This window comes from Peromyscus leucopus, chromosome 1 (genome assembly GCF_004664715.2).
Source record: "Peromyscus leucopus breed LL Stock chromosome 1, UCI_PerLeu_2.1, whole genome shotgun sequence".
In the NCBI taxonomy this organism is placed as follows: domain Eukaryota; kingdom Metazoa; phylum Chordata; class Mammalia; order Rodentia; family Cricetidae; genus Peromyscus; species Peromyscus leucopus.
The window spans coordinates 103,429,408-103,455,977 of NC_051063.1; the positions used below are offsets into that span (position 1 = coordinate 103,429,408).

General features: G+C 53.9%; 2 protein-coding genes across 3 annotated transcripts in view; both read right to left on the reverse strand.

Moving 5' to 3' along the window:
* Positions 1–2,597, reverse strand: part of Arap1 (ArfGAP with RhoGAP domain, ankyrin repeat and PH domain 1) — a 66,120-nt gene extending 63,523 nt beyond the window's left edge. Inside the window, exon 1 of one of the 2 annotated variants that reach the window (XM_028877562.1) lies at positions 2,462–2,597. The gene's annotated coding sequence lies outside the window, so the exon portion shown is untranslated. The remainder of the gene's footprint in view (positions 1–2,461) is intronic. The other variant, XM_028877559.2, reaches the window with a different exon arrangement.
* Positions 2,598–4,107: 1,510 nt separating this feature from the next.
* The window catches only part of Stard10 (StAR related lipid transfer domain containing 10), a 30,391-nt gene continuing 7,928 nt past the window's right edge, over positions 4,108–26,570 (reverse strand). The window contains exons 4-8 of the mRNA XM_028877564.2: positions 7,883–8,030; positions 7,236–7,339; positions 6,482–6,599; positions 4,826–4,878; positions 4,108–4,613 (exon numbers count right to left, since the gene is read on the reverse strand). Coding sequence (XP_028733397.2) covers positions 4,368–4,613; positions 4,826–4,878; positions 6,482–6,599; positions 7,236–7,339; positions 7,883–8,030 — 669 coding nt within the window. The 3' untranslated portion in view covers positions 4,108–4,367. The remainder of the gene's footprint in view (positions 4,614–4,825; positions 4,879–6,481; positions 6,600–7,235; positions 7,340–7,882; positions 8,031–26,570) is intronic.

The window sequence follows — 26,570 nt, forward strand, 5'->3', positions numbered from 1 at the left end:
GGCCCCACAGCACACCTGAATTCTGTCACCTAAGGGAACTCTGATACCTAAGCCTCCTTGGAAAGGCACTGTCCTCCCCAGAGCCCCAGTGGGAATACACAGGTTTGGGGGCCTGGCTGAGGGGAGGGGTAGGTGGACAATAAGCTATGTAATATATTCTCTGTCAGGACTGGGGTGGGGTGGGAGTCCTGGTCGGGTCAGCTGTAAGTCTGAGCTCTGTGGAGAATACACATTGCAGGGGACTCTGGGATCCCCGTCTCTCCTGTCAGACACTTGGGAGTCATTCTTAGCCCAAGATCCCTCTTTAAAACACAAACACCCTCATGCTGTCTGTGGAAAAACTAAATCTGGCCTGGTGGACTTGAAAGGAGTGGAGAGGAACTGACTGCAGTCATACCCCACATACATACTGCTCTGAGGACATCCTGTCAGTCCCCTCCGAAAAAGACAGAGCCCAGAAACCTGAAGCAAGACAGACAGGTCGGTTGTAGGACAAGAAGTACCCGCCCTCAAACAGCCTAGTACCCAGTCCAGGCTTCCAAGAGTTAAGACCCAGAGCAAAAGGGGGAGGCAGGTCAGTGCTGGCCAGGCGGGCCTGGAGCCCAGGGCCTGCTTCCCCTCCCCCTCCCCTAGGAACAGAGGCCACTTGTTTGGGCATTGGCGGCTGGCTTTGAGCTCAGCCAAGGGAGAGTGGAGTCGGGAGGGAGAAGCCCTAGAGAATGGGGGAGACTCCCCTCCCTCGGCAGAGGCCCTAGGCCTGGATCATGGCTAGCACCAGTACTCTGAGCCCTGCTCCCCGCCGCCCCTTCCTCCGGACCACCTTTCCTGAAGCTCTAGGCAGGATTCCCATTGGTCTGACTTGCTTGAGCAGCTGTCCTTGGAACAGGACGCCAGGCTTATTGTCCCACCCCTCCGATGCGGAAAGGGTACTCTGGAAAGGATGGAGTGTCAAAGTCACACAGGCTTGGTGGCAGGACCAGAACTCCAGACAACCAGATTCCTCGCTGGTCTTACACTGTACCCCATCTTCACAGACATCGAAGGCAACCCTTCCTAAGCCCTGCCATTACCCAGAACTGAAAACCAGGCTGGGACATGGCAATCAGCAGCCCATATCTGAACCCTGAAGTCTCAGAGAACATGGGGATGAGGAGGAAACCCGTGGGACAGGCACACCTCCGCACAAAGGCTGATTTTTGATGAGTGAGTGGTGTGTGTGGCTGGACCCCAAGTGATGGGGACCAAGTAAGGAAGCCTGAATATCCAAATGAAACCTAGGGGCACTGGGGCCACCTCCACCTCACAGCCATCAGTAGCCTGCCTGGGACATCTCACTTGTACCCTACTCCACTGCAGAGCAGGGTCCCCAGGCCAGGGTCCAAATAAACTCCAACGGGACATGAGTCCCATGGATGAGTTCTCCACACACCTACCACCCCAGCAGCCACACCCACCTCCTCGCCTTTCCTCCAAGTTAAAGAATCCCTTCCTCTGTTCCGAGCTCTGCCCTCACCCTGCCAGCTTTTGCAAACCTCCACATAACTACCAGGGCTCATTCCAGGAATCATCTCCTCCCCAGCTCCACACCTGTCCACACCTGTCTCCAGGTTCTGCTGAGTTTCTTTTACCCTGTAATGACGTGCCAGGATGCTAGGCTTCCCCTAGCAAGGCAGTCACTGCTCTCCAAGGAGAGGTATCAGGGTCCCAGGGGACCCAGCAGCAGTCAAATCCTTCTGAGTAAGCCCCAAGTCCAGCCTGACCCCTCGAACCCCGAGTCTGGGCATTAGGGAAGGTTCCCCAGGACACCGGTTTTTAGAGGAACATAGGGCAGAAGCCTACTGTGCGGGGTCCTAACCACCCAGCACCCAAACCTACCCATGGAGATCTGAGACCAAACACCCACCCCGCCGCCCCGGCTCTACTGCAAGCCTGCTCTAAGCCCATCCACCCACCCACCCCCAGTCTGACCCCATTCAATGTACACACCCCTCCTTTCCCAGCAACTGGGCCAGGTAGGCTCTAGAGAAACGGTGCCCCCATTAACTGGTGGAGAATTGAGGTGCCGAGGACGGAAGCAGCCTGCCCAAGGTTACCAACACCTCGGGTCCAGGGCTAAGGTCCTAAGCTTTGCGAGGCTGTAGCGTCCGCGGGCGATCAGGTGGAGCCTTCATCGGGTGGCAAAACCAAGCCGCTCGACGACGGGTGGCTCCGAGCCTGCGAGCCCGCAAGCAGAATCGCTGACGGCTGGAAGCGGGTGTCAACCAGCTCACCCTCCCTGTCCTTACGGGTCTGGCCGGACGCCTCCACCTCCGGAGGTGACCCCATTTCACTCCATTCCCAGGCAGGAGAGCACACCAGATGACCCCGAGCAAAGTGCCCCAGGCCTCACCATTCCCTTCTGAGGAATGGGGCCAGTGCAGGTCACAGCGGACGATTAGGAGACCCCAGCAACGGAACTGACCTGTTTGGAGCGAAGAGAACTCCACGCGGGGGGACACCGGTCCCGGTCCCGGCCCCGTCTGTCACACGCGGCCGCCACCAACTCGCAGCAGCGGTCCGGGCGCGCCCACCTCTCCCGGCGCTTCCGCCCGCCCCACGTGACACCCCGGGGGACGTGAGGGCGGGGAAGGGGCAGGGAAGCCTGCCGGTCCCGCCCCCAGTCTAGTCCGGATCCTCAGTCCCCTGGACCGACTTGCCCGCTGGGTTTGTGTCTCTCCCTTGCCATTTTGCTTGCTAAGGGGTTGAGGCCCATGTCTACCCCGCCCCTGCCGAGACCCCGCCGATCCTTGAGTCTCCTAGCCTCGACATCCCTGTTGTGGTGAGTCTACCCCGGGAGAGCAGACACACCACCTCCAGAGGATAGGAAGTCATTGGAGGCGGGACCACCATGGCGGGTGACCACCTTCCCTGGGAGTCTTCCTGCACCCCTGCTTCTGTCCCCAAGACCACATCTCCCTGCAGAGGGTGCTGGGAAAGTCCCACCGGAGCCTGGCCGCTTCTCACCTCCTCCCCATACAGATGACATCCTCAGACTTGGCAGGCATTTCTGGGTCCTGGAGCCAGCCAAACCAGAGGCCTTAACTTAGCTGGGCTTCCATTTTTCCATAGGTAAATGGGCCTGTTTAGAAGAAGAGCTCTCAGCAGGGTGGGCCGAGGGGTTTGCTCTGAAAGGAGGAAGGTGCCTTTAACCAGAGCCTACTCCATGCCTGGCCCAGTGCTGGGCCCTTGGGTCTTTTCAGTCTCAGTTCTCACACTTGCTTAAGGGTAAACGCTATCACCCTAGGTTACAGGCCAGGAAGCGAGAGTCTGTAGTTCTTCAGGGTGTCCTCAAAGTTACAGACCATTATGGGCAGAGCTAGAGCTGGAACTTTCTGGGTGATAGGGTCTCCTGTCTAGGCCCTCTCCATAGACACTCTTCCTCTGGGAAAAACTTGACTCTGAGCTGTTTTTCCACTGGCAGGGCTTTCCAGGAGAGGTGAACAGGGTCAGATCTTGGGGAGCACTTCCAGACCCAAGTTCTTGTGATGCCAAAAGTACCAGAGCAGAGCCTAAGACCAAGTCTGGGACTGTGGGCATCCCTTGGGCAGGAGATAAGCCACAGACAGCAGAGGCAGCCCCGGCCTCCCTCCAGATCTCAGAGCAGCCAGGGGTAACATTAGTGAGGGCTGGCGCCTGGTCCGAGGAGGGGACCCCACGATTCCTGTCAGTCCCAGTCTTCAACACTGACTGCCTCTAGGTGCACATGAAACACGTCTTCACAGGCACCCACCCTCTCCCTCCTCCAGGACTCACTGCCCTGCCTCAGATCTCAGCCCTGGTCTTTGACCTATGGTCCCTCCCCTTCCTTCTGTGATGACATGAGCCAGAGAGTGTGAGAGACCAACAGTCTATGGCTAGATTGGACCAGAGAGGTCTGTCACACAGTCAAAAACCTGACCTCTGGTCAGACCAGCTCCTCGTAGAGCCCTGAAGAAGAAGCCAACAACCTCTGTGACCAGCAAGGTCAATGTGCAGATGGACAGGGAGAAGGGAAACAGAGGACGGGGGAGGCGGCAACCCCCTCCTGCGGTTACACAGCGGAAATAAGATGTCTACAGGTGCAAAGGTCCAGGCGAGCAAGAATAGTATTCAGGGAAAACACTGTAGAACAGGGCAGCGCGTTGACAGGCAGATGAGAAGCAGGCACAAGAGAGAGCTGGCTGGGGCTGTGTGGTTCCTTTATTGGGGCCATGTCCAGCCAGGCCACAGCCACCTGAGCGGGAGCCCAGAGCCCCCGAAGGCAGGTGGGGGGAGGGAGGAAGTGCAGAGGGCTCCGTGCCCCGGGGCTCGGCCCCAGTCCTGTCCTGGTCCTTGCCGAGGGGCTGTGCTCAGGTGAGTGAAGTGTCGTCGTCGCTGCCCTCTCCGCCCGCGCCTCCGGCTCGCTCCTCCCGGCTCTCTGTCACCGCGCTCTCGTCAATGTTCTCCAGGGAGTCCGCGTGTTGTACCGACAGCTCCGACAGCGCCAGGCTGGGCAGCGGGCTCTGCTCCGGGTGCAGCCACGGCTTGAAGTGGGGCTGGTGCTTCTGCTTCCACTCGGGGTACTTGATGCAGGCCTTGTACATCTTCTTCATGGCCTGCGGAGCGTACGGACGCGGTTGGTTAGGGGTGCCCGGAGGACCAGCACTTCTCCACATCCCTCCAGGGCCCTCCAGTGGTGCACAGCGGTCCCCAGTGTCCCAATTACGGCCCAGTCTGGCGCCCTGGTCCATCAGCCAGAGCTAACGCTGCCCCTGCCCACTGCTACCTGTCCCCCCCCCCCCGTGCCCCAAAGTACAAAGCCACTTACCTTGGGAGCCAGGAACTGAGATGATTTATTCACCACCCACTTGGGTAAGGAGCCTGTGGGGGCAGGGATAGGCCAAGAGGAAAAAGACAGCCTTAAGCATCTAGCTAGCCCCGCCCATGGCCAGAGTTTGCAGGAAGGCCCGCCCCTTTTCATTCCTTCTCAATGAAGTTCTCAAACCCCCACGCTCATCTCTGCCCCACTGTCTCTGCGGAGCTTCAGCTGTAGAGAAGAAAACCACAGGGTCCTAGGCGACCACAAAGACCTGTGGGTTGACATTCTGACCCCCTGAAACTCCAGCCTGTCACCTTCCTCCCCTCACACCGATCACCCAGGACTGTCCCTGGTGCCCAGCCGCTCTCCTGCCTGGCCTCCTGGGCCTCCTAAGACCCCGTGAGCCCAGAACCCCAGCCTAGGCTGACCTGGAACCCAGAGCCCAGCTCTCCATCGGTCTCACTCCCAAGTACCTGCTCTGTATACTCATCAAGGGCCAAGGGCCTGGGCCACTGTGCCCAAGTGACATAGGGTATTCCTGTCAATGACGCTTGAGGTTTCACCATCATTAATTCACTCATTCAGTCACACACTCACTCCACCGTGACACCCGCCCTGGACCAGCCTGGGGAATCCAAACAGGAACTCATTGTCTCAGCATGGACTGGTGTTCTGCTGGGAAGGGGGATGGGCCCACAAACAGGGAGTAGACCCTCACTCTGGGAACTGGGGACAAAGGAAGGACCATTTCATGCATCCCTGGAGCACTGAGGAAGAGGAGGAGGTGCAGGCAGCTAGCGGAGGACAAAGGCTGTATGAACATGGAGGCGGGGAATGGAAGGGTGTGGAGGGAGGGGCTAGAAACTCTGGGCAGAGGCTCAGGCTACACTCAGAGGGCAACAGAGTCACAGTGGCATTTTAAGCAGGTGAGTCAGAGGAAATAAGAGGTTTTTGTTGTTTCATTTCCTCTAGTAGCTGGTTTGGACAAAGTGGCTGAGGACCAAGAGAACCATAGGCTAGGAGCTACGTCAGAGGGTGAAGAGGGAAGCACATTCCTGCACTGCCCGGAACTCACGAGATGGAGGCAGGATGATGACGAGTTCAAGGGCAGCCTGGGCTACAGACTGAGGAAGAAGAAAGGGAGGAAGCGGGAGAGAGGCTAAGTGCTGGACTTGGGAGCTGACAAGGAGAAGCTGGCCCCAGCTAACTGGCAAGTGCTGAGCAGTGGTGGGTGATGTGAAGAAAGGTGGGTCTAGGGGGACCAGTGATGGGTTCATAGCTGAATACAAGTCTCCAGTGCCTAGACGACATCCTGAGGAAGATGTCCAGGAGGCTGACCACCTCAACAGAGATGAGCGCTCAGCTGTCACAGAAGTGAGGTGAGCGGACAAGCTTGGAAAACCCAGGCCTCTGGGATGTGGCCGAAGGAGACAGGGCAGGGCAGGTCCAAGCTAGAAAACTTAGCACCAGGGAGGCAGTTCCAAGCTCCTGGGAGGAGCGATGCCTGCCCTGTAGGTCCATTCCTTTCAAACCACTAGCTTTGGATACAGACACCCCCAGTACTAAGTGGATCCTAACAGCTGGCCCTCAGATGGCCTGGCAGATCAAGTTCATGCCCTGTACAGGGCAGGAGCCCGTGGATGGGCTGCCGGGCCAAGCCCTCACCTTTGGGATCCACTTGGGCCAGGTAGGTAATGACACAGCTCTTGGGCCCCGTGCTCTGGATGAGGTAGCCCGTCTGGATGGACACAGCTCGGACCAAGTCTTTCCGAGGTGGGTATTTCTGGGGATGAAAGACACAGCGAGGTGAGACTTGGGTAGGGACAGAGGAAATGTCTCTATGAGCATGCTCTTACACACACACACACACACACACACACACACACACACACACACACACATTCAGAGCTGTTCACATCCCTTGGCATCTATGGGTTAAGGGAAAAGGAATCAGGCCAGGCCATCCTCGGCCCTCTTACAGCTTTCTCTGTGCCCTCAGTCAAGTTCAGGGCTGTGTCAGGGTTTACGAGTGTCTGTGGGCACTCAACCCTTGCCTAGGCTACCCTGCCTGCCCTCTCTGCCCAGGGAGTTCAAGTGAGTCCTGCCATAGCATCCTGCCATCGAGTTCCTGCTCCCCCATCTAGGCCAGCCTTATCCCAAGGGCCAGTCAGCCACATCAGTTCAAACCACTCGCCTTTCTGCCCACACTGCCCTTCCAAGCTGCTTGACAACCCCAGCAGGGACGTCATTGTCCTCACTGTGCAGGAAGGAAACTGACCCCCACCCCCACCCCCCCCCCCCCACCCCCCCGTGCCGGCCTGAAGTCACTGTGACAGCCACAACCCAGCCCTGCCCATCACCCTTCTGCCCATCACCCTTCTGCCCATCACCCAGGAGGGAGGGCAGGCCTACGACTCACAGGATGCTTCACTGAGTAGTTCATAATGATGTAATCAGCGCCCATGGGGAGCCAGGAACGGAGGGTGATGACATCACGGTTCTTCAGGGGCTTGGGACACCTCCCTGCGGAAGGCAAGGAACAGTTCAGCCCGGCGGCTGGCCCATCTTCTGATAAGGGAGGGTGCGATGGAGACCAGAGACTCGGGGGTCCTATTAACTGCCAGCCCTCCCCCTCCAGACAGGCACCCCCACCCCTACCATAGACACTCCGTGGAACCAGGGAGGGTGCAGCCTGTCCCTTGTCCCCGTTATCTCTGCCTACCCTGCCCCTCAGGGCCTCACAGAGCCCTTACCTTATTGTTCTGACTTGTCTGTATAGATGAATATATTTTAAAGAAAGACAGTACTGTGATTGCACATGCATAAAAATGTGGTACATGGCATGTGGCTATGAGTTGTATGTGCCAATGTGTATGCATATGTTTGTGGGGGGGACCTTCTTAAGTGTGTATGTCAGTGAGCATGCCCAAGGAGAAGACAGCTCTCCGTCTCAGCATGCAGGTCTCTGAGCAGCCTGGCCACAGGAGTGACCACAGAGTGGGAAAGTTAGAGGAGGAGACCTGCTGGGAGTCTGAGGGGTTGGAGTCTTGCTCTGTGTCTGCTCACAAGAGTAATATCCTACGTCAGCGTTGACAGTCAGGCGAGCGATGTCGAAAGTCTCAATGACATTGCTGTCCCACTTCTTTCGGTATTCTATGTCGTGCAGGACATCGTAGAGCGTCTCAGCTGGCACATCACAGCACTCCATCCTGCACTGCAGACAGACACAGGTTGTCAGGGTCACACAGGCACGAGAGAAAGAGAAGGCGTAAGACCAGGGGTCACTGAAGCCAGCATGGACTCATTTCTTATCACAAGACTGGTCCAGCTCCCCAGAAACCTCCGGTACCAAAGGACAGTCAGTCCTCCCCCCACCCCACCCCCAGCTCAGCCCGGTGTCCTCTTCAGGAATCCTTTTCAGGTGAACCATCTAGGCTCCCACACACTGAATCTCTGTGTCTGCCCTCCCTATCCCCTGGGAGCAGCATGTGGGCAGAAGCTCACAGTTAATTCAACAAGGAGCTTGAGATAGGTACACATTAAATGAAAAATCAAATGCCCAAATAGACCTTACTACCTGGCCACACTTGTGTGTGTGTGTGTGTGTGTGTGTGTGTGTGTGTGTGTGTGTGTGCGCGCTCGTGCACACCTCAACAAACATCTGTGTGATCCCAGCACTTGAGAGGGTGGGACAGGAGGATCCCCCAAGTTCAAGGTCAGCCTGGGTTAGATAATGAATTGCCGGTCATCCTGGCTGGGAGTCTATCTTCAGACATCTCCCTATTACTTAGCTGCACCCTCAAGGAGCTTCCCATCTAGGGGAGCGAACCGCTCAGCGCGTCTTGCTTTATTTAGGCCTACCCATGATTATGCCAGTTAAGAAAGCCAAGGAGAGACGAGATTCAAAGAGGTTTAGTACCTGCCGGCCCAAGGTCACCTGGCTGGTTAAGCAGCAGGGCTGGGATTTAATCCAGCTCACATGTCTGGGAAGCAAGTAAAGAAAGAGCCAGGGTTCTCAAGATTTGTATTCAAAAAGGTGAGATCCAGTGCCCTTGTTCTACTCCACCCCAAGCCCAACCCCCTAGATCAAGTTCCCCATGGTAAATACAACAGCTTTGCTGTGTAGTCTCTAACGCTCTCAGAACGGACATTCACCCAACACAGGAAACCCACACGCTACCCTCTACCCATGAGAGTCCATGCAGCTTTTGGAGAGGCGGCACCGCCTCCCTCCTCACCCAGGACAGGCCTTGGCACCATGAAAGCACATAATGAGCTGCTCCCAACTGAGGATTCTAAGTACAAGAAACTCACTATGCCCTACACACCACTTCAGATTATAAAAAATAAAGGTCACAGAGGAACGAGCTAAGTGACACCATGAGAAGAGATATATACAAAGCCAGGTGCTGGGCTTTGTCGATGAATGGCACACTGTCAGGTTGATATCATAATAGTGTTTGTTTTGTTTTGTTTTGAGATAGAGTTTCTCTGTGTGACCCCAGCTCTCCTGGACCTCGCTCAGGTCAGCCTCAAACTCCCGAGTGCTGGGATTGAAGGCGTGTGCCACCAAAGGCGTGTGCCACCATTTGGTTTTTTGCTGTTATTGCTGTCGCTGTTTTTGGATTTTCGAAACAGGGTCTTTCTGTGTAGCCCTGGCCATTCTGGACCTCGCTCTATAGATCAGGCTGGCCTTGAATTCAGAGATCTGCCAGCCTCTGCCTCCTGAGTACTGAATCAAAGGTGTGTGCCACCACCACCTGGCCCTTTTTAAAAATGATTTACTTTCATTTTATGTGCATTGGTGTTTTGTCTGCATGTGTATCTGTGTAAGGGCATCATATCCTCTGGGACTGGAGTTACAAGCAGTTGTGAGCTGCCTGGGTGCTGGGAATTGAACCCAGGTCCTCTGGAAGAGCAGCCAGTGCTCTTAACTGCTGTCATCTGTCCAGGCTGGGGCACCACCATTTGTAAAGTATGACTCTGGATTGTTAAAAAACCATCAGCTATAAATAGGACATTCCTCCTCTCCCTCCTCCTCCTTTTAACCACAGATCTGATCTAGGGCCCATGCATTGGAGACTGTACTAAATCCCCAGGCGCTTTTCCCTTTTCTTTGGAGATTGGATCTCGTTGAATTGCCCGGGTTGGACCTGAATTTGCGCTCTTGCAGCCTCAACCTCTAGTGCCTGGATGACAGCCCCGCACCACCTTACAAGAGAGGTTTTGGGGACAGTTATAGAAGCACAAAGGGGACCCGAGGGCTGAATGCACTGAAAATGTATGGAAACAAGTGGTGGAAGTTTCTGACCGACCCCCCCCCCCAAAGGATGTTACAAACTGATGAGTGCAGTGAGGAAAATCTGTGCTTAGAAGAAGCTTGAGTCGCACAACTCTCTCAGGTGGCCGGCCACGGCAGCTGGCCGTCTGATAAGAGTGCAATGTTTTGTTTTCCATTCATTGTATTTCTGGTTTTCCTAAATGTCTGTAGTACTGCTTCAGCAATAATGAATTCTTCTCCCTTTTGTTTCTCTGTGTAGCCCTGGCTGTCCTGGAACTCACTTTGTAGACCAGGCTACCCCCAAACACACAGAGATCTGCCTGCCTCTCCCTCCCGAGTGCTGCGATTAAAGGTGTGCACCACCACGCCCAGCTAATAAGAAAGTTTTCAATTAAAAAGGTCCTCCAGGCTGGGGCGGCTGTGATGCATGCCTTTAATCCCAGCACTCGAGAGGCAGAGCTAGGTGTATCTCTGTGAGTTCGAGGCCAGCCTGGGCTACAGAGCGAGTTCCAGGATAGGCTCTAAAGCTACACAGAGAAACCATGTCTCAAAAAACCAAAAAAAAAAAAAGGTCCTCCAGGACACACCAGGACACAGCTACATTCTGAAGAATGAGGCCCATTTTAGAGTGAAGAGTTCTAGATGTCAGCCACGAGGAGGACAGACAGATCTGCCCTGCTGAGGACACCAGACAAATCTTCAGTTCCTTCCCTACCTTCAAGACTCTGAACAAAATAATTTGGAAACATACACATGCACACAAATGCACCTGCACAAATACACGTATGTTAATTTTTTTTACTTTAATAAGAGTTCTACACTAGCCTTGAACTCGTGATTCTCCTGCCTCCACCACCTCCTTCAGGAAATCCTACCGGCATGTGCTACCACAACCAGTTTAAAGAGAGTTCTAAAGTTCAGGCAAGAGAAGGATGGAGCTCATTAGCAGAGCCAATGCTTGGCATGGCCAAAGTTGTGGGTTCTACAAGTACCACAACAACAGAGGGGGGGGGATTGAAAAATGAACTCTGACCTATATCTATAAAGCATGGCTTTATATAAGTTGTTTCTCTCTGCCCCATTTCCTTTTCTAGTCCATGAAAGCGTGTCACTGGATCCCACCACTCAACTAGCAGCCCCCAGTTCCAGCCCTGTCCTGAGTCAGAGGAGACAGAGGTGAATCTGAAGCCTGGGCTTAATCTTCCAGACAAGGAAGATGACCTAGCATGCTGGAAGGGCTCAGAACAGCCTGGCTCCTCAGGGGCCAGTGGGGAGCAGACTTCCTGGAGAAGCTCAGTCTAGGGGGGAGGTGTTTGCCAAGGACAGGGCAGGGCAGACAGGGCGGAGAGTGCAGTGAGGAGCCAGGCAAGAGCATGGTCTACTAAGTGGCTGAGTACGTCCACGTGGCTCCAGTTTCTGTGGCGTGGCACACATGGCCTAATACTCAAAAGGTCCCTGGTTCCAAGTCAGCTTGGACAAATGGTGATTCCAGGGCTGGTCATGGGAAGCCTAGGATGAACCTGGGGCATCTTACTGCTAGAAGGGAAGGAAGCACTCAAAGGATGGCAGAGACGGTGTCTAGCAGACATGAGCGCCAGCCTGGAGCCTGACCGACTCCTCGAAGTTTACCAGGCCTCTCCAAGTTTTACCACTGAAAGTTGAAAGTTCTGGGAGACCCTAATTCCAGGCAAACTAGGACAGCTGATCACTCTACCATGAGCTACATCTAGGACAAGCTGATGAAAATGAGTCATGAAAGCACAGTGATAACAACAGATTATACTGAACCCAATAAGAAATCAAAGTACATACAGGTCTAGCTAAAGAAATGCAATGTATGATTAAGAATGGATTATGTGCAAAGCTTCAAGGCACTGCCTATCTATTGCTAATTGCAAGGGAAAATAAGAGCCTGGGAAATGGCTCAGTAAGTAAAGCACGGATACGCAAGTGTGAGGGCCCTAAGTACGACCCCATCACCATGGACATGCTGGACAGTGAGGCGGCCCCAGTACTCGGGAGATTCCTGGGACAAGCTGGCTAGCTGGACTGTCTGAATTGGTGATGGCTTCACGGATGAATCCTGCCTCATTAAATAAGGTGGAGAGTTATCAGGAAAGACAGTTAGTTCGATGTCAGCTTCTGGCCTCTGCACATGTGTGCACATGCATGCACACATCAAGTATGGAGGCAGGAGGTGCAGTCAGGACCAAGGCCCAGGGCCAGGCAAGAGCACGGTGTACTGAGGGGTTGAGAGCATCCACCTGGCTCAAGTTTCTGGGGTGTGCTGTACAGAAGGTCCCCAGTTCCAAATACACAAAGGGGTGGGGGATAACTTCCCAGTAGAGAAGGCTGGTAGGTTTGTGAACATTACCAGTCATAGGTCAAGTCACAATCATGTGTTCCCTAATGGGATGCGATGGAAACAGAGACAGCACATAGGTGGTGTCTCCACCACAGAGACACAACACTGACCACAGGAAAAACATCAGGCAATCCCCAACGGAGGGAATTCTGCAAAAGAACTGGTCTGTAAGTGTCACAGTTTTGAATGTCAGGAGAAGACTGGAGAATTGTACCAGACTGAGGGCATCAGATGCCCTGAAACTAGAATACAGATGATGTGGATGCTGGGAATTGAACCCAGGTCCTCAGGAAAAGCATCTACTGCTCTTAGCCGATGAACCATCTCTCATGTCCTGAAATAAATAAATATATATACATACATACACACATATACATATATACAGTGTGTGTATGTGTGTGTGTGTGTGTGTGTGTGTGTGTGAGATACATGCGGAGGTCAGAGGACAACTTGCAGAAGCTGGTTCTCTCATCATGTGGGCGCCGGGAACTGAACTCAGGTCCTCGGGCGTAGCGACAAGTGTTACCTGCTAAGCTATCTCAATAGCCCCTCCTCATATTTCTTAACCATCAAGGAACATAGGAAACCAGAACTTCTCTAAACCAGGTTTGGAAGCTGGTTAGGCCTTGCAAGTCCTCAACAGGTCACACTGGACAATGAGGATGGAGGGACAGTGACCACACATCTCAGCCCCACGTGTTGAAATCCAGCCCAGGATGATGCTTGCCCTGGGGCCAGGCTTAGCCCCTCCTTACCCCCTGACCCTGCAGTACCCAGATCTGGATGGGAAAAAGGAACACAGCCCGGGAATGACCATCCTCCTGCCAAGACTCTGAGGTCAGAGCTGTTATGGCTCCAGAGCACCCCAAAGAACCCTATGGGATCACGCTGAGTCACAGAACAGAGCAGAGCTCCATGGCACAGACACTGCATGACACTGTATCTTTAAGACAGAGAGAAACTTCAAAGGACTCCCAGACGGATGGAGGAGGAAGGAGCTGAAGACTGCTGGGAAGGTGAGGACTCCGGCTGCTACCGGGAAGGGGTGGGTGTGAGGCGAGATGAGTGGCCGGGTCAGGTGCGTCCAGAGGCATCTGCAGCCTGTGGCAAAGGGCCTAGCTTCTTCCCACAGCAACCCAGGAGGCAGCGCCACAGTGCCGAGCACAGCAAATTACATCCAACTTTGTTACTGCGCTGGACCCTGAGCCCCTCCTCACCTGGAAATCTAACTCAAGGGGACTGGTTCCCCAGGAGCCCTCCTGGGCTGCCAAGCTTTCAAAGTCTGGCTACAGCAGTGTGTGACAGCTGCCATGTTACAAGTGAGTCCCAAGGGGACCAAGTGTCACCCCGAGAAACTACGTACATGCTGTGTCCCCAGCACTCTCTCCAAATCTTGTGGATGTAGGGGATCCCCGTGACTGTGTGAGGTTGCCCAGAACCCCTGGACATAGCCCTCACTCAGCACCTCAAACCCACAGAGCCATAGCAGAAGTAACTGGATAAGCAAGGAAGACTGCCAAGGAACATTCAAGAATGCTCTGTGGCAGGCAATCTCCGGTCTAATCCCAGCTCTCACCCCTAGGCACAAGACTGAACACATGAGCCTCAGTTTCCTCACAGAAAAAAATGGGGACAGTAATAACAGCTATCTCCTAAGGATACTGTGACCGGATGAGATAATGTGTGAGATATGACTAGCATATAATAAACACTCAAGAAGTAGCTGCTCGTCCCCAGCAGGCTTCCATTCTAGAAGGCCATATCTGCCCGCACACCCTCATGGTCTGTGGCTTGGCAGCTCTCTTACCCTTACCCTGGTCCCTGCCCTTCCAATCATCCCTGCACAGCTTCCTGAAACTTGCTGAGTGCCAGGCCTGTTAGAATCAACCCAGGGAGTGAGGAACCAATCAGAGGCAAGCCAGGCCGAAGCCCAGCCCCCAAAGAGGAGCTCCTAGGCAGAGGAAAAAGTAAAAGAGGCTAGGATGAAAACGCACAGAGCAGGACAAGCAGGGGTTAGGAGCCAGGCCCAGGGGACGGGGCAACTGAGCTAAAGGAACAGACCACTGCAGGGGCAAAGAGGGCCGTGTCAGGAGGAGGAGACCAGAGGCCAGGTCTGGTCAGAACTCTGAAGAGGCCCCCTGGGCCCAGCATTCTGCCTTGGAGATGCAGGCTCTGCACAGGCAAGAGGCTCTCCCAGCCCAGCTGTTGACCTGGGTTAGGAAAGGATGTTCGGTCACCTCCAAGAGGCTTCGTCCTGGTCTGAACAACCTGTGCCCAGGCAATGGTAAGTAAACGGGCACACCAACACATAACCAACCCCCCTAGGACCCTCCCACTAAGACTTTACATGGTGGTCCCGAGTATCCCTGACCTTGGAAAACAGATGATGTCTTTGACCGCCCCTCTGAAAATCACCACTAGGGAAACTGAGGCCCTGAAAAAGGTAAGGGAAGACCCCACTGACTCCTCAACACACTATCTGAGCAGATGGTTCTGTGAAGGGAGTAACCAATAAGTAGGCAACCCTTCCCAACAGAGCCGGGTTCAAGCCAAAGGAAGGCCCCTGAGCTGAGAGGTCCAAGTCAATCACAGTCCTGACCGATAACCAGGAGCTCAGCAGCCACACCATGTGTTGTGAGTCATGGACACATGCATCGTTCACAAACCAGACCGAAGCACCTATCACGGACTCTAGGGAAGCGAAATTTAGCAAATGTTGAGACCACAGTGCTGTGTTCTTTGTACGTATCACCCCATCACCTTCTAAAGCCTGAGTCGGGAATCACCATCTTACAGATGATGGAACATGCCCAGAGAGGTACAATGATGGACCAAGTCCACACAGTACGGAGCAGAGAACCAGAGCCCATAGACTCCTGACTCCAAAGCATCACGAGAGTCGCCAGCTAAAACAGCACACCCTGGCACCTGGAGACTTGGTTAAGGAACATACGACGCAGGACTCATGCCATTCTGGAGGAGGGCTGGCCGGCTAGCGAGGAACAGCTCAAAGGCAGGGCTGCGCTTTCCTGAAACCCAGCACAGGGGCTCTGACTCGGAAGCCCCTCCGAGAAGCCTGCTCTGCCAGGGCCCCACAGGCTCCTGGCTTTCCTAGCAGCTCTGGGCTGTGTGCAGGGGACAGATCTCTCGCTACATCCTGGCTACATGGCCTCAGCTTGAGCAAAGAAAGGAGCTTCCAATATCTGCCTTCTAGGGTGCTGTGAAAAAAGAGCTGTAGAGAAAGCTTCCAATATCTGCCTTCCACCGGCTTCAAGCCCAGGCTCTTCCCGAGCTCTCTGGCCCTGCCCAGGGAGTGCCTCCCTGTTAACCTCCACAGGGCAGGACATACAAAGATGAGTCGTAAAGGCTCCAGTGGACAAACAGGTGGGCAATTGCTACAGGAAGGCCTGCACAGGTCAACCCAATCACCCTTTGTGACCCCGACTGGGGCGGCCCAGGACAGGAGGATCTGAGAGGCACAGGACACAGGGCAGAGGCGCTGAAGCTGGTTGGGCCCTTGGGCCTCTGCCCTAGCTCTCCTTTCCACGGAAAGCCAGGCCCAGGACAATCTGAAGGAGGACCTGCTTCCTTGTCCTGAGACTCTGGAGTCCTCAGAACGGAAACTCCTAAGACCTTTCTCCAAGAGCTGGCAACAGGGAAGAGGAAAGATACATCAGTCCTGCCGTGATGGGTAGCAAGGCGCCTCCTCCAGGTCTGTCCAGATGCCTCCCAGAACATCCCCTCACTGGCTCCTTCCCTAATGGGTCTGCTTTCTTGTCCCTAACTTCTTCAGGCTGTGCTGTGTCCCCACCTCCTCATCTCTTCCACTCCAGACAATCGTTCTGTCTGAAGCAGACAGTGCATTCTTCTTCTCCCTGCAGTTCTGTGGGCCCTGAACATGGCAGCCCCTAGCATATAGCAAGTGCTTCCTGGACAGGATCTGGGGAGGCTGTGCCTGGGTGGGCTTCTCTGACTGAGAATTCTGGACGTCAGCCGTTGGCTTATAGTGTTCCGCTTCAGTTCCGTCACCCGCACAGCTGGGGAAGACCCTTGGGTGCTTGTAAATTGGTTTGCCTTAGGGACAATTCCTCTGACAGAGAAGTAGAGAGTTTGGGGTGGGTCAGGAATACCAAGAGGCAGGTCCAGGGAAGATCTGGAACTTGTTTTAAGATCTTTGATAGTTCTGATAGTCAAAAGAAGGGAATAAGCTAATCAGGAGGGCAGGCCTGAGCTCACTAGCCTCAGCTCCTTAGGAGGCTGACAAAGGAGGGAAGGAGTGGGTGTCTTTTGAAAACTAGCCTGGGCAACATTATGAGGCCTCTGTCTCAAAAGAATAATAATGTGGCCGGTCGGTGGTGGCGCACGCCTTTAATCCCAGCACTCGGGAGGCAGAGGCAGGCAGATCTCTGTGAGTTCGAGGCCAGCCTGGGCTACAAAGTGAGTTCCAGGAAAGGCGCAAAGCTACACAGAGAAACCCTGTCTCGAAAAACCAAAAAAAAAAAAAAAAAAAAAAAAAAAAAAAAAAAAAAAAAAAAAAAAAAAAAAAAAAAAAAGAAAAGAAAAGAAAAAAGAAAATAATTTGGCAAGTCAGGCCTGGTTGGCACAGCTATGAAATCCCTGCTACTTGAGAGGCTAAGGCAGGAAGATTTCAAGTTCAAGGCCAGCCTAGACAACTTAATGAGACCCTGTCTCAAAATAAGTAAAAGGAAAGGAAAAGAAAAGGCTAAGGGAAAGGGCGGGGGAGTCGGCTCAGCAAGCAGAGACTGCTGTGCAAGCATGAGGGCCTGGGTTCGGATCTTCGGCACCCACGTCAAAGCCAGGCACTGTAGCAGACACCCGCCACAACCTCAGCCCTGCAAACCTCAGCCCTGCACGGTGAAGACAGGTGGATCCTGGCAGCTCACTGGCCAGCCAGCCCAGCTGAAATAGCAAGCACAGGTACAGTGAGAGACCCTGTCTCAAAAACTAAGAGCGCAAAGGAGGAAGATACCAGATATCCACCTCTGGCCTCCACATTTGCACACACTCACAGGTGAGTGCACAGGCTCCCATGCACACACACACACACACACACACACACACACACACACACACACACACACTAAAAAGAGGATTAGGAGGCTGGGGATATAGTTCACTTGATAAAATACTTGAGTTTCAAGAATCAGGACCTGAGTTTGATCCTTGGAACCCATGTTAAAAAAAAAAGGGGGGTGGGGTGGGGTATGGTAGCTGTGGGGGGCAGGGGTGCATCCTGGAGAGCTGGCGGTTAAGAGTACTTGCTCTTCCAGAAGACCTAAGTTAATTCCTAACACCCATCTGGAGGCTCACAACCACCTGTGACTCTAGTCCCAGGGGACCTAATGCCTCTTCTGGCCTCCAGGTACACATTAACACAGATATACGTGCAGGCAAAACACCAATACACATACAATTTAATAATAATTTCTTAAAAGGCAGTAACCCATACTTGTAATCCCAGAACTTCAAGAAATAGAGAGATGGATCCCTGGTGCTCATGGGCCAGCCTAGTTTACCTGTTATGTTCTAGGCCAATGAGAGACACTAGAACAACAGAAGAAATGAGGAGGAGGAGGAGGAGGAGGAGGAGGAGGAGGAGGAGGAGAAAAAGCAAGGTAGATGGTGCCTGAGGTATGACAGCCAAGGTTTTCTCTGGTCTTTGTATACATACATGTGCTCACACACACATACATGTGCACCTATGACACACAAAATGTAGCTCCATGGTAGAGTGTTTGCCTAGCCTGAATGAGGGCCTGGGTTCAATCCCCAGTGCTTGGAAAAAAATTAAGCTCAGGAAAAAATAAAGTAAGAAAAGTTCTGTTACAATATTCATGAGTATATTATTGCATTTGTAATTAGAAAATTATATTGGAGAACAGAATAAGCAAGTCCAGTTCAGTTCAGAATGACCCACCACCGTGAAGAGTACAGAGCCACCAAGGGCCATGTTGTCCATCCCCTCCCTCCCCCACCCAGGACAGGGGCAGCCTCAGAGTCAGTTCTGCAACCCCCAGAGCCCAGAACAGGCCTGGTGGAAAGCAGCTGCCAGAAATGTTGATGAATTAATAACTCTAGTGATATGAGCAACATCCACCGATGCAAATTTAAATGAACAAACAGAACACTATGCATGGTTTCAGCTCTTCACAGATTACCTTTGAAAAGAGCTGGAAGGAGTCCTGGGGATGTTCCCCTCAGGAAATCAGAGTTTGGGGTGGAGGAGGTTTCCTTTTTAAAATTAAAAAAAAAAAAATTTTTTTTTTTGAGATGGTCTCATATAGACCAGGCTAGCCATGGACTTGCTATATACCCAAAAATCATCTCAAATTTCTTTGTTTTTTTCCCTTTTTTAATTTTAAATTTATTTCTTTTACATCCTGTTTGCCATTCCCTTCCCTCTTCCCTTCCCAGGCCCTCTCCCACCTCTCCTCTGTATTTCTCCCCCCTTCCCCAACTTAGTCTTCCTCCATTTCTGTTCAGAAAAGGGCAGGCTTCCCATGTCATCTCAAATTTCTTAACCTGTCTGCACCTCCCAAGTGCAGATCCTAGTCTTGTATGACTACATCCAGTGTGTGCAGTGCTGGAAAAGAAGGCAAGGCTTCATGTTTATGCATGCCAGGCTGGCACTCTGCCAAGCACCAAATGAACTACATCAATCCCCTGACCCCCCACCACACACACACACACACACACACACACACACACACACACACACACACACAAGGTTCTTGCTGTTTATCCAGACTGGCCTCAAACCCTTGAGTTTAAGTGACCTTCCTACCTCAGCATCCCTCAGCATCCCTCAGCATCCCTAATAGTTGGAACTTCGGGCATGTGCCACTTCTCCAGGTTATAATTTTTGGATTCTTCTTACTAGTACTATAATATTTATGAAACACAAAAGCACCATTTCCGTCTTGCATATCTGTAATCCTAGTATGCAGGAAGCTAATGCAGGAGAGTAAATTAGTTTGATGACAGACCTGTCAAAAAATAACCACTTTGGTGTCCTAGTTCTGTGCAGGCCAGGTGGTAGTGATGCACACCGGCCTGGTGGCACGTGCCTTTTTTGGTTTGTTTTGCAAGACAGGGTAGCCCTGTGTAGCCCTGGCTGTCCTGGATCTCAATTGATAGACCAGGCTGGCCTCAAACTCAGAGATCCTCCTGCCTCTGCCTCCCAACTGCTGGGATGAAAGGCATACACCACCACAGGTGGGTGATAAAGTTGTTTTTTAAAGAAACTTTAGTTATAGTCCTACTGTACATCAAATATTTCTTCAGCCTTGATTTCAGCATCCCCAGGGATCTGGCCCCAACGGCCCTTTCTAGCCTTATAAATCATGATTCTCTTCGAAACACAAAACAAAAAAGAAAAGAAGAAGTAGTAGTGGTTCCGTCCCGAACCTCTAAGTCCCTGCTCCCTGGACCTGACACTGGCTGACACCACACTTGGAAGTGCTCAGCAGTATCTGGCTTTTATGCCACCGATGGCCACAGACTGACTGGGCTAGGAGCGGGAAGTGGGGGGCCTTGGGCCGCTCACTGTTGGGCCAGGGCAGGAGCAGGCGATGACGATCCAGAAGGGTCAGGGCAGAGACAGAAGAGAGAAGAACTACAGACAAAAGAAAACACGGCAAAGCCACACCCTGAAAGCGAGCCAGATGGGCAGTGGTACCCAGGGGGAAGGGGGAAGGAGCTGTTGGCAGAGGCTGGTGCAGGCTGGGAACCAGAAACGACCGGCCTACGGGAGGAGAAGGCACATGCAGCTGCCTGAGGTAACCTGAGTCACTCTGAGTGAACAAGGATAAGGCAGGAAATGGAGCTGTCCCTTGGGTACCCAACCTGTTCATTCATTCATCCATTCAGCAACTGTTAATGGAGTGCCCGCTGGGCCGGGTTCTGTGCTAGTGGGCTGACAGCTTGGCCCGTTCTATGGGAAGTCAGTGTGCCTTAGTGAACGGTGACGTGGAAAAATGAGCGGAGGAACCAGCCGAGCGCCGGCGTAACCCAAAGTCCACCCCTGAGCCTGGTCCGCAAGAATCAGGCTCTGTTCTGTGAGGAATTAAGGAATTCGAGGTGGGGAATAGCCAGAGGAGGGCTGTCTGTGCTAGAGGCTGGGGCTTATGGGGAAAGTGTGGAATGGGGAGGGATCTTGGGGTAGGCTTTGCTTGGCCTACTGGAAGAAGGGTCTGGAGAACACGCATGCTGATAGAGATACAAAGTCTCTGACCCCCTCTTTCAGCTCGGTATTCACACCTGGATCTGATTCACACCATTAGTCCCCACAGCCTTCTCCGCTGAAGGAAAGGGGTCTGGCAGCAACTACCTGCAGCTCAACTTCCCTCTGAAAGGACACCCCCAGACTGGTGGAGGAGGGACATCCTGCCACGTCTCTGTCTCTGCTGCTCTCCATCCAGGGCTGGGTGACTCATCCCTGCTCTCCCTGGTGCCCTCCCTCCCACAGGTCTCCAGCGGCTTCCCTGGACACCACCCCCCGCCCCCAGCTTCAGCAGCAGGCCCAGCTCTGAGCAGTGAGGAAGGCCGCAGAGGCTAACCGCCTGCTCTGTCGTCGACCTTTCCACTCCTATCCTGAGGACAGGGGAGACAGATGGAGGGGGAGCTGGGAAAGAGGTATAATGGGGAGGTAGAAGAAATGGGATGGGGGGGGCAGCTAAGTGAGACAGGACAGGATCAGGGCTGCTATCGGACACTGAGACAGACGAAGACAAACGCTCCCCTGGGTATCAGGGACCACCACTGACGATGATCCCTAAAGATCTAGCAAGTACCAGACAGTTTCCTCAGCAGCCTTCTGGGCATCAAGCCTCAGACAGCCCCCCAGGCCACGGGGCTCCCCTAGCCCATGTCCCGCGCTAGCTTATCAGCTGTCCCAAGTGCCTGGAGCCTGAGCTTGGCTCGGGACTAATTCCTTCCTCTCCTTTCTTCCCAGGTCTGCTGCACCACAGCCTTCCTGGCAGGTCCTCTCTGCCCATCAGACAGGCCCCACCATCACGGCCTGGCCTCTGTAGCCTCCTCCTCCTTTTAAGTCTCCAGGTTTCCAAGTCAATTGGTCCCCTGAAGCCAGGGAATTTTCTAAACTCTGACAATGGCAATGCCAAGCTTGAAGGCTGCAGGATCAAATCCAACTGACCTGCCTCCCTTCTGCCTCAGCCTCGGTGTACACACCTGCCCCCTCCAGGGACTCACAGGATCTGGCTTGGCCTAAGCACTGCCCCCTGATGAAGCCCTGCCTCGTCCTCTCCCCCTCCCCTGCCCCCCCACCTCCCCACCCCACCCCTGGTCCGTCAGTCGCTGGTCTCAGCCCAAGTAAGTCTCTGTCCCAGCGCCCCTCTGAAGGCCCTCCTTGCCTCTCCACCAGGCCTGGAGTCTCTGGAGAGGAGGGCCCAGGTCTCATCTCCCTCCATATCCCCACCACAATAGCGTGGCAGAGTAGGTAGATAGCAAAAGAAGAGGTCTGCTAAACGAATAAACACCAGAGACAGGGAAAGGAGAGAGACAGAGAGAGAGAGAGAGAGAGAGAGAGAGAGAGAGAGAGAGAGAGAGAGAGAAGCAGAGTCATCAGGGACCCGGGCAGCTACCAGGCAGGGAGTAAAGAACAGAGACAGGGAAAGAAGAGAGAGAGAGAGAGAGAGAGAGAGAGAGAGAGAGAGAGAGAGAGAGAGAGAGAGAGAGAGAGAAAGCAGAGTCATCAGGGACCCGGGCAGCTACCAGGCAGGGAGTAAAGAACAGAGACAGGGTTGGAAAAGGGAGACCCTGAGACCCAGAGTGAGGCCAGAGGCAGACAAGAAGCAGGAAGGGAAAGCCATGGAAGAGCCAGAGCAGCACCAGGGGGCAGGAGCTGCCAGGAGACAGCTGAGCAGACATAATTGGATCAGAGACAACTCTGCTCCTGCAGTGAGGGGGTGTGACTCACACACAGCAATGCCAGACACAGAAACACACGCAGTCTCACACTTGGCACACACATGCATTCAGTGTGGAATGACCCAAGCTTCTCAGGTGCCTGCTTGGGACTGGGGAACCTTGTACCTGCTTGTGGGGGCCCCACAGTCCAACTGTCAGAAGGCTGTGTCACACGCGGCCACCCACAATCCAGTTCCACACAGAGAAGTCCAGGCGCAGACTCCTCCACCCCCTCACATTACCCTGTGCTCAGAACAGGGCCACCCTCTGGTGTCTTCTTCAGTTGTTTGCTTCTGTTTTGCTTGGCTCTCTGTCAGGATATGATCCTCATAACAACAGGGTCTGAGAAGTGTGATTGGATGCCAAATTCCTGCATACACATACACATTCCTGCTTGGCATATAGTACGAACTCCTTAAATGTATGGACTCTTGTGATACCTGCCCCAGGACAGAAAGATTCTAGAGATGTGGCATGTGCCTGTCTTCTGGGAGCCCGGTCTAAAAGGCGAGAAGGGAGTAGTATGCTAGAGTCCAGAGAGGGCAGTGAGATGGCTCAGCAGCTGAAGGTACTTGCCACCAAGACTGAGGGCCCAGGTTCAATCCCCGGGACCCGCATGGTGGAAGGACAGAACCAACCTCGGTAAATTGTCCTCTGACCGCCACACCCCCGCCTTGGCATACGCATGTGCATGCATATGTGCACATACACACACAAAGTATAATAAACAAATAAATCAAATAAAGCCCCAGAGAACGGTGCCAGCTGCCCTGAGCCATGAACCCAGGCTCCGTTGAATGGCAGTTGACAAGTGTGTATTTGGCATGAGACTCTTCCTTCCTAGGTTTTTTCATCTCTATAGGGACAAGTGTGTATTTGGCATGAGACTCTTCCTTCCTAGGTTTTTTCATCTCTATAGGGACCTACAGCATCTACACCAACGTAAGGATGCTAGGAAAGGACATAAAGAACACCAAGAGGGTTGGGGACACCGCCAACCTGACACCTACTCCGAGCTGTGTCCCTCCACCTGTAGCCAGAGGATAATCATCTGCCTGGGTAAGGGGACTGGGCTGTGATGGGTTCTAGTCCCATCTATGCTTGCTGGCAACCTGGCACCCAGACCTATGGGAATCCTCCAGAGGGGCCCAGCCTAGGTCCCAGACCTCTACAGAGAGCCGAGTCTCCAGGGTCAGGGTACCCGGGGCTCTGGCTCCAAGTGGTCCAGCCAGGCGTGGAGGCACAAGGGACGAAAGAGAACCCAGCTGTCTCCAGGACTCGCTCCTTTCTCTCATCTCCTGAAACTTTAAACACTCTCGGCTGGAAACTGAGCTGAGGCTCGTTAAAGTTTAAACGCTGGAGCCTGGGGAACTGGGTGTGGAGGGCACCAAGTCAGCCTAGGAGCTGAGGGCTCCCCTACCCCCAATGGGGGCGTAGCCTGGAGGCACACCACCGTCAGGACAGGGGCCACAAGGGGCTGTGCGTGCCACCATCTTCTACCTTAGTCTACTCAGCAAGCCAGTTGGCAGCCTGTCTCCCCCTAATCTTTCTGGACTGATCCCAAGCTGCATTACCCACAACCCCCGCTTCAGCATAGACTTGGTACCATTGCCCAGATGGATGCTGCTGCTGCAGCCTCTCCTCACAGCCAACCCTGACACCAAAACGCACCCCATTCCAGAGAGTCAAAGGCCTGGTCTACTTCTCTAACTCCTTTCTAGTTCCCATTCTCACCCAGGGCATCTGTCCCAGGGTCTCCCCCATCCACCTTTACTCTTCTTCGCGTCTGTGCAGAATGCTCCCGATGCTGTCAATCTCCTACTCGTTCCCCTCTCAATTCCAAAGCCACCACCCAGGCATGGTACTCCAGGAAGCCTTCCCTGATCCTGAAGACTGGCCAGCTCAGTGGCCGCTCTGGGTTCCACTGGGAGCCCTTTGATTCCTGGCTGTCCTGGACTTCCAGCCTGGGCCTGGGAAGAGAGGCTACCCGATGATGCTCACAGAATGGGTAACTGAAGGAGCAGGATGAACACAGGCAGGCTGACACTTCCGTCCACGCTGAACAGATGAGGGAGTAGAAGCAGCCCGCCCAGGGCCATTGAGCAAAGACTTTGTATCCTGTGTTGTCTCTTGTAGAGCTTCAACTCCAGCAGGCACCTCAGCCAGAAAGGCATCCTCACCACCTCCAGCCACCACTGCCCATTCCCCACGGCACAGACCATTAACTCCCTGGGCACCCCTCTGGAACTGCCCCCTCCCTGTGCCCCCCAGGACAGCTCTGGAAGCCCCTTATTCCAGGTGTCCTACATCAGGTCAGGCTAGAGCCAAGGCAGGGATCCTCAGCACTATCCCTGGATTCAGGGTACTCACTGGGGCACAAACCACCCAGGGCTTTAGCTAACCATCTTTACCCCATGCCCTGCAGTGAAGTCTCATCACCTTTCCCAGGCCTAAGGTTAGGATCGCCTCTACAAACTACCTGTCCAGCAACTCCTGCAGAGATGGACAAACTGACCCTAGAGAGGAAAAGGCCAAGCCAGGACCTGAACTCCCCCAGCTCCAGACCCTAAAACCATATCAACTCCCTCCCTGGCCACCACAGATAAGAAAACAGACCCAGAAAGGTGAAGTGACCCCTCAGATCACAGAGTGAGGACTGGACTTTTACCCAGTTGGGTCCCCTCCAAGGTCTCCAATCACAATGACACAGCATGGAGAGACCCAAGGACAGGGGGTGAGTCTCCGTGGGGTTCTGGAAACAGAAAGGCCCAACAGGACTGAGAGCCAGGCCAAGGGGCAGAGAGAAAGCAGCTTTGTGTGTATTGGGGGCGGGGGGCGAGGACCTGGGTTCTGATCCAGCTCCAGCCACTTCTTCTAACTACTCAGTCTTGCACACATGAACTCCTGCCCGGCCTCCATTTTTCCACACCTGCTCCACTGGGTTGAGCCCCATCACCCAGGACGATGGCAGACTCGGTAAGAAAATGGACAGTCATCCGGGCCCTCTGCACCCACCCTTTCTTTCCCAGGACGGCTTTGAGTCTCAGACTCCTAAGTGTAAGAGAACCCTGAGTGAGCCACATGTCACAAGGGAACGCAGTGCTCATGAGAGGGGCGCCTTTGGACACTGGCTTGCGAGGCTGTACCCCAGGTGCCTGTGACATGGGACAGGTGGACAGTGAGCCAGGGCCAGGAGGGGAGGGCTACAGGACTGAAGTCAGCAGACAGGCCCCCATTACCCAGTTTCCTGCAGCAAGAGGCTCTCAGCCATACACTCTCAAGAACTCTCTCCCACCTGCCCCAACCCCCAGCCCCCAGAGCCTCTGACACCAGGCTGCTCTTGTCCTAAGTGCTGGTTCCTACTAGGCTCACCCCTGCCTCTGTGTGCGCTCACAAACCTGGGCCCCGTCCAGCCGGCCTGGACCCGCTTAGAATTGTCTTCCCGCTTTCCATAAGGTTTGAACACGTTGGGAAGGAACCCAGGAGTCCTCTGCCTGTCACACGGAGAGGCATGCCGTAGGCATCTGAAGACCTGGGTACAGGTCATCAGAACACAGCGGCCGGGCTGCTTGTCATCTCTCGCCCGTGGCCCAGCCAGTGAGTTCAGAGGTCCTCCAAGTCGGGAAGGTCCAACGGCAGATGACCAGACAGCCCAGAGAGTGGGAGTGATGGGCCTCAGTCACACACACACAGCAAAAGGATACCAGAACTAGTCGGTTCCCTGAACGACTGAGAAATGCTTTCTGCTTCTCACAGTGAGGGGAAGTGGGTCGAGGCTTTGGGAAACCTGCATGTGGGTTCTGAGCGGTCCTCTGCCTTGTCTCTGGGGTCCAAGTTCAGCATCTGCCTCTGGTGCCGGGTCTAGACTTTGAGGCAGCACTGTCTGCCTTCTCTCCACTACCCAGAGCCCAGTACAGGCCTGAAGCCAGGCCAGGCTGGAGGCCAGGAGGGAGGGAAAGAGTAGGGGTAGTGTCCATCATCCCCTTTCCTCTGTCCTGGCTCTGACTGCTGGGCCCAGAGCCATGGTGGCTTCTAGGGACCTTTGGACACAGAGATAGGGAGAAGAGCAGGATAAAATCAATCAAGTAAATAGGAAGGTGCCACCCCCTCCACACACAGTCACAGAGCACAGGGCATGCCCTGGTGCAGGAGATAGGGGA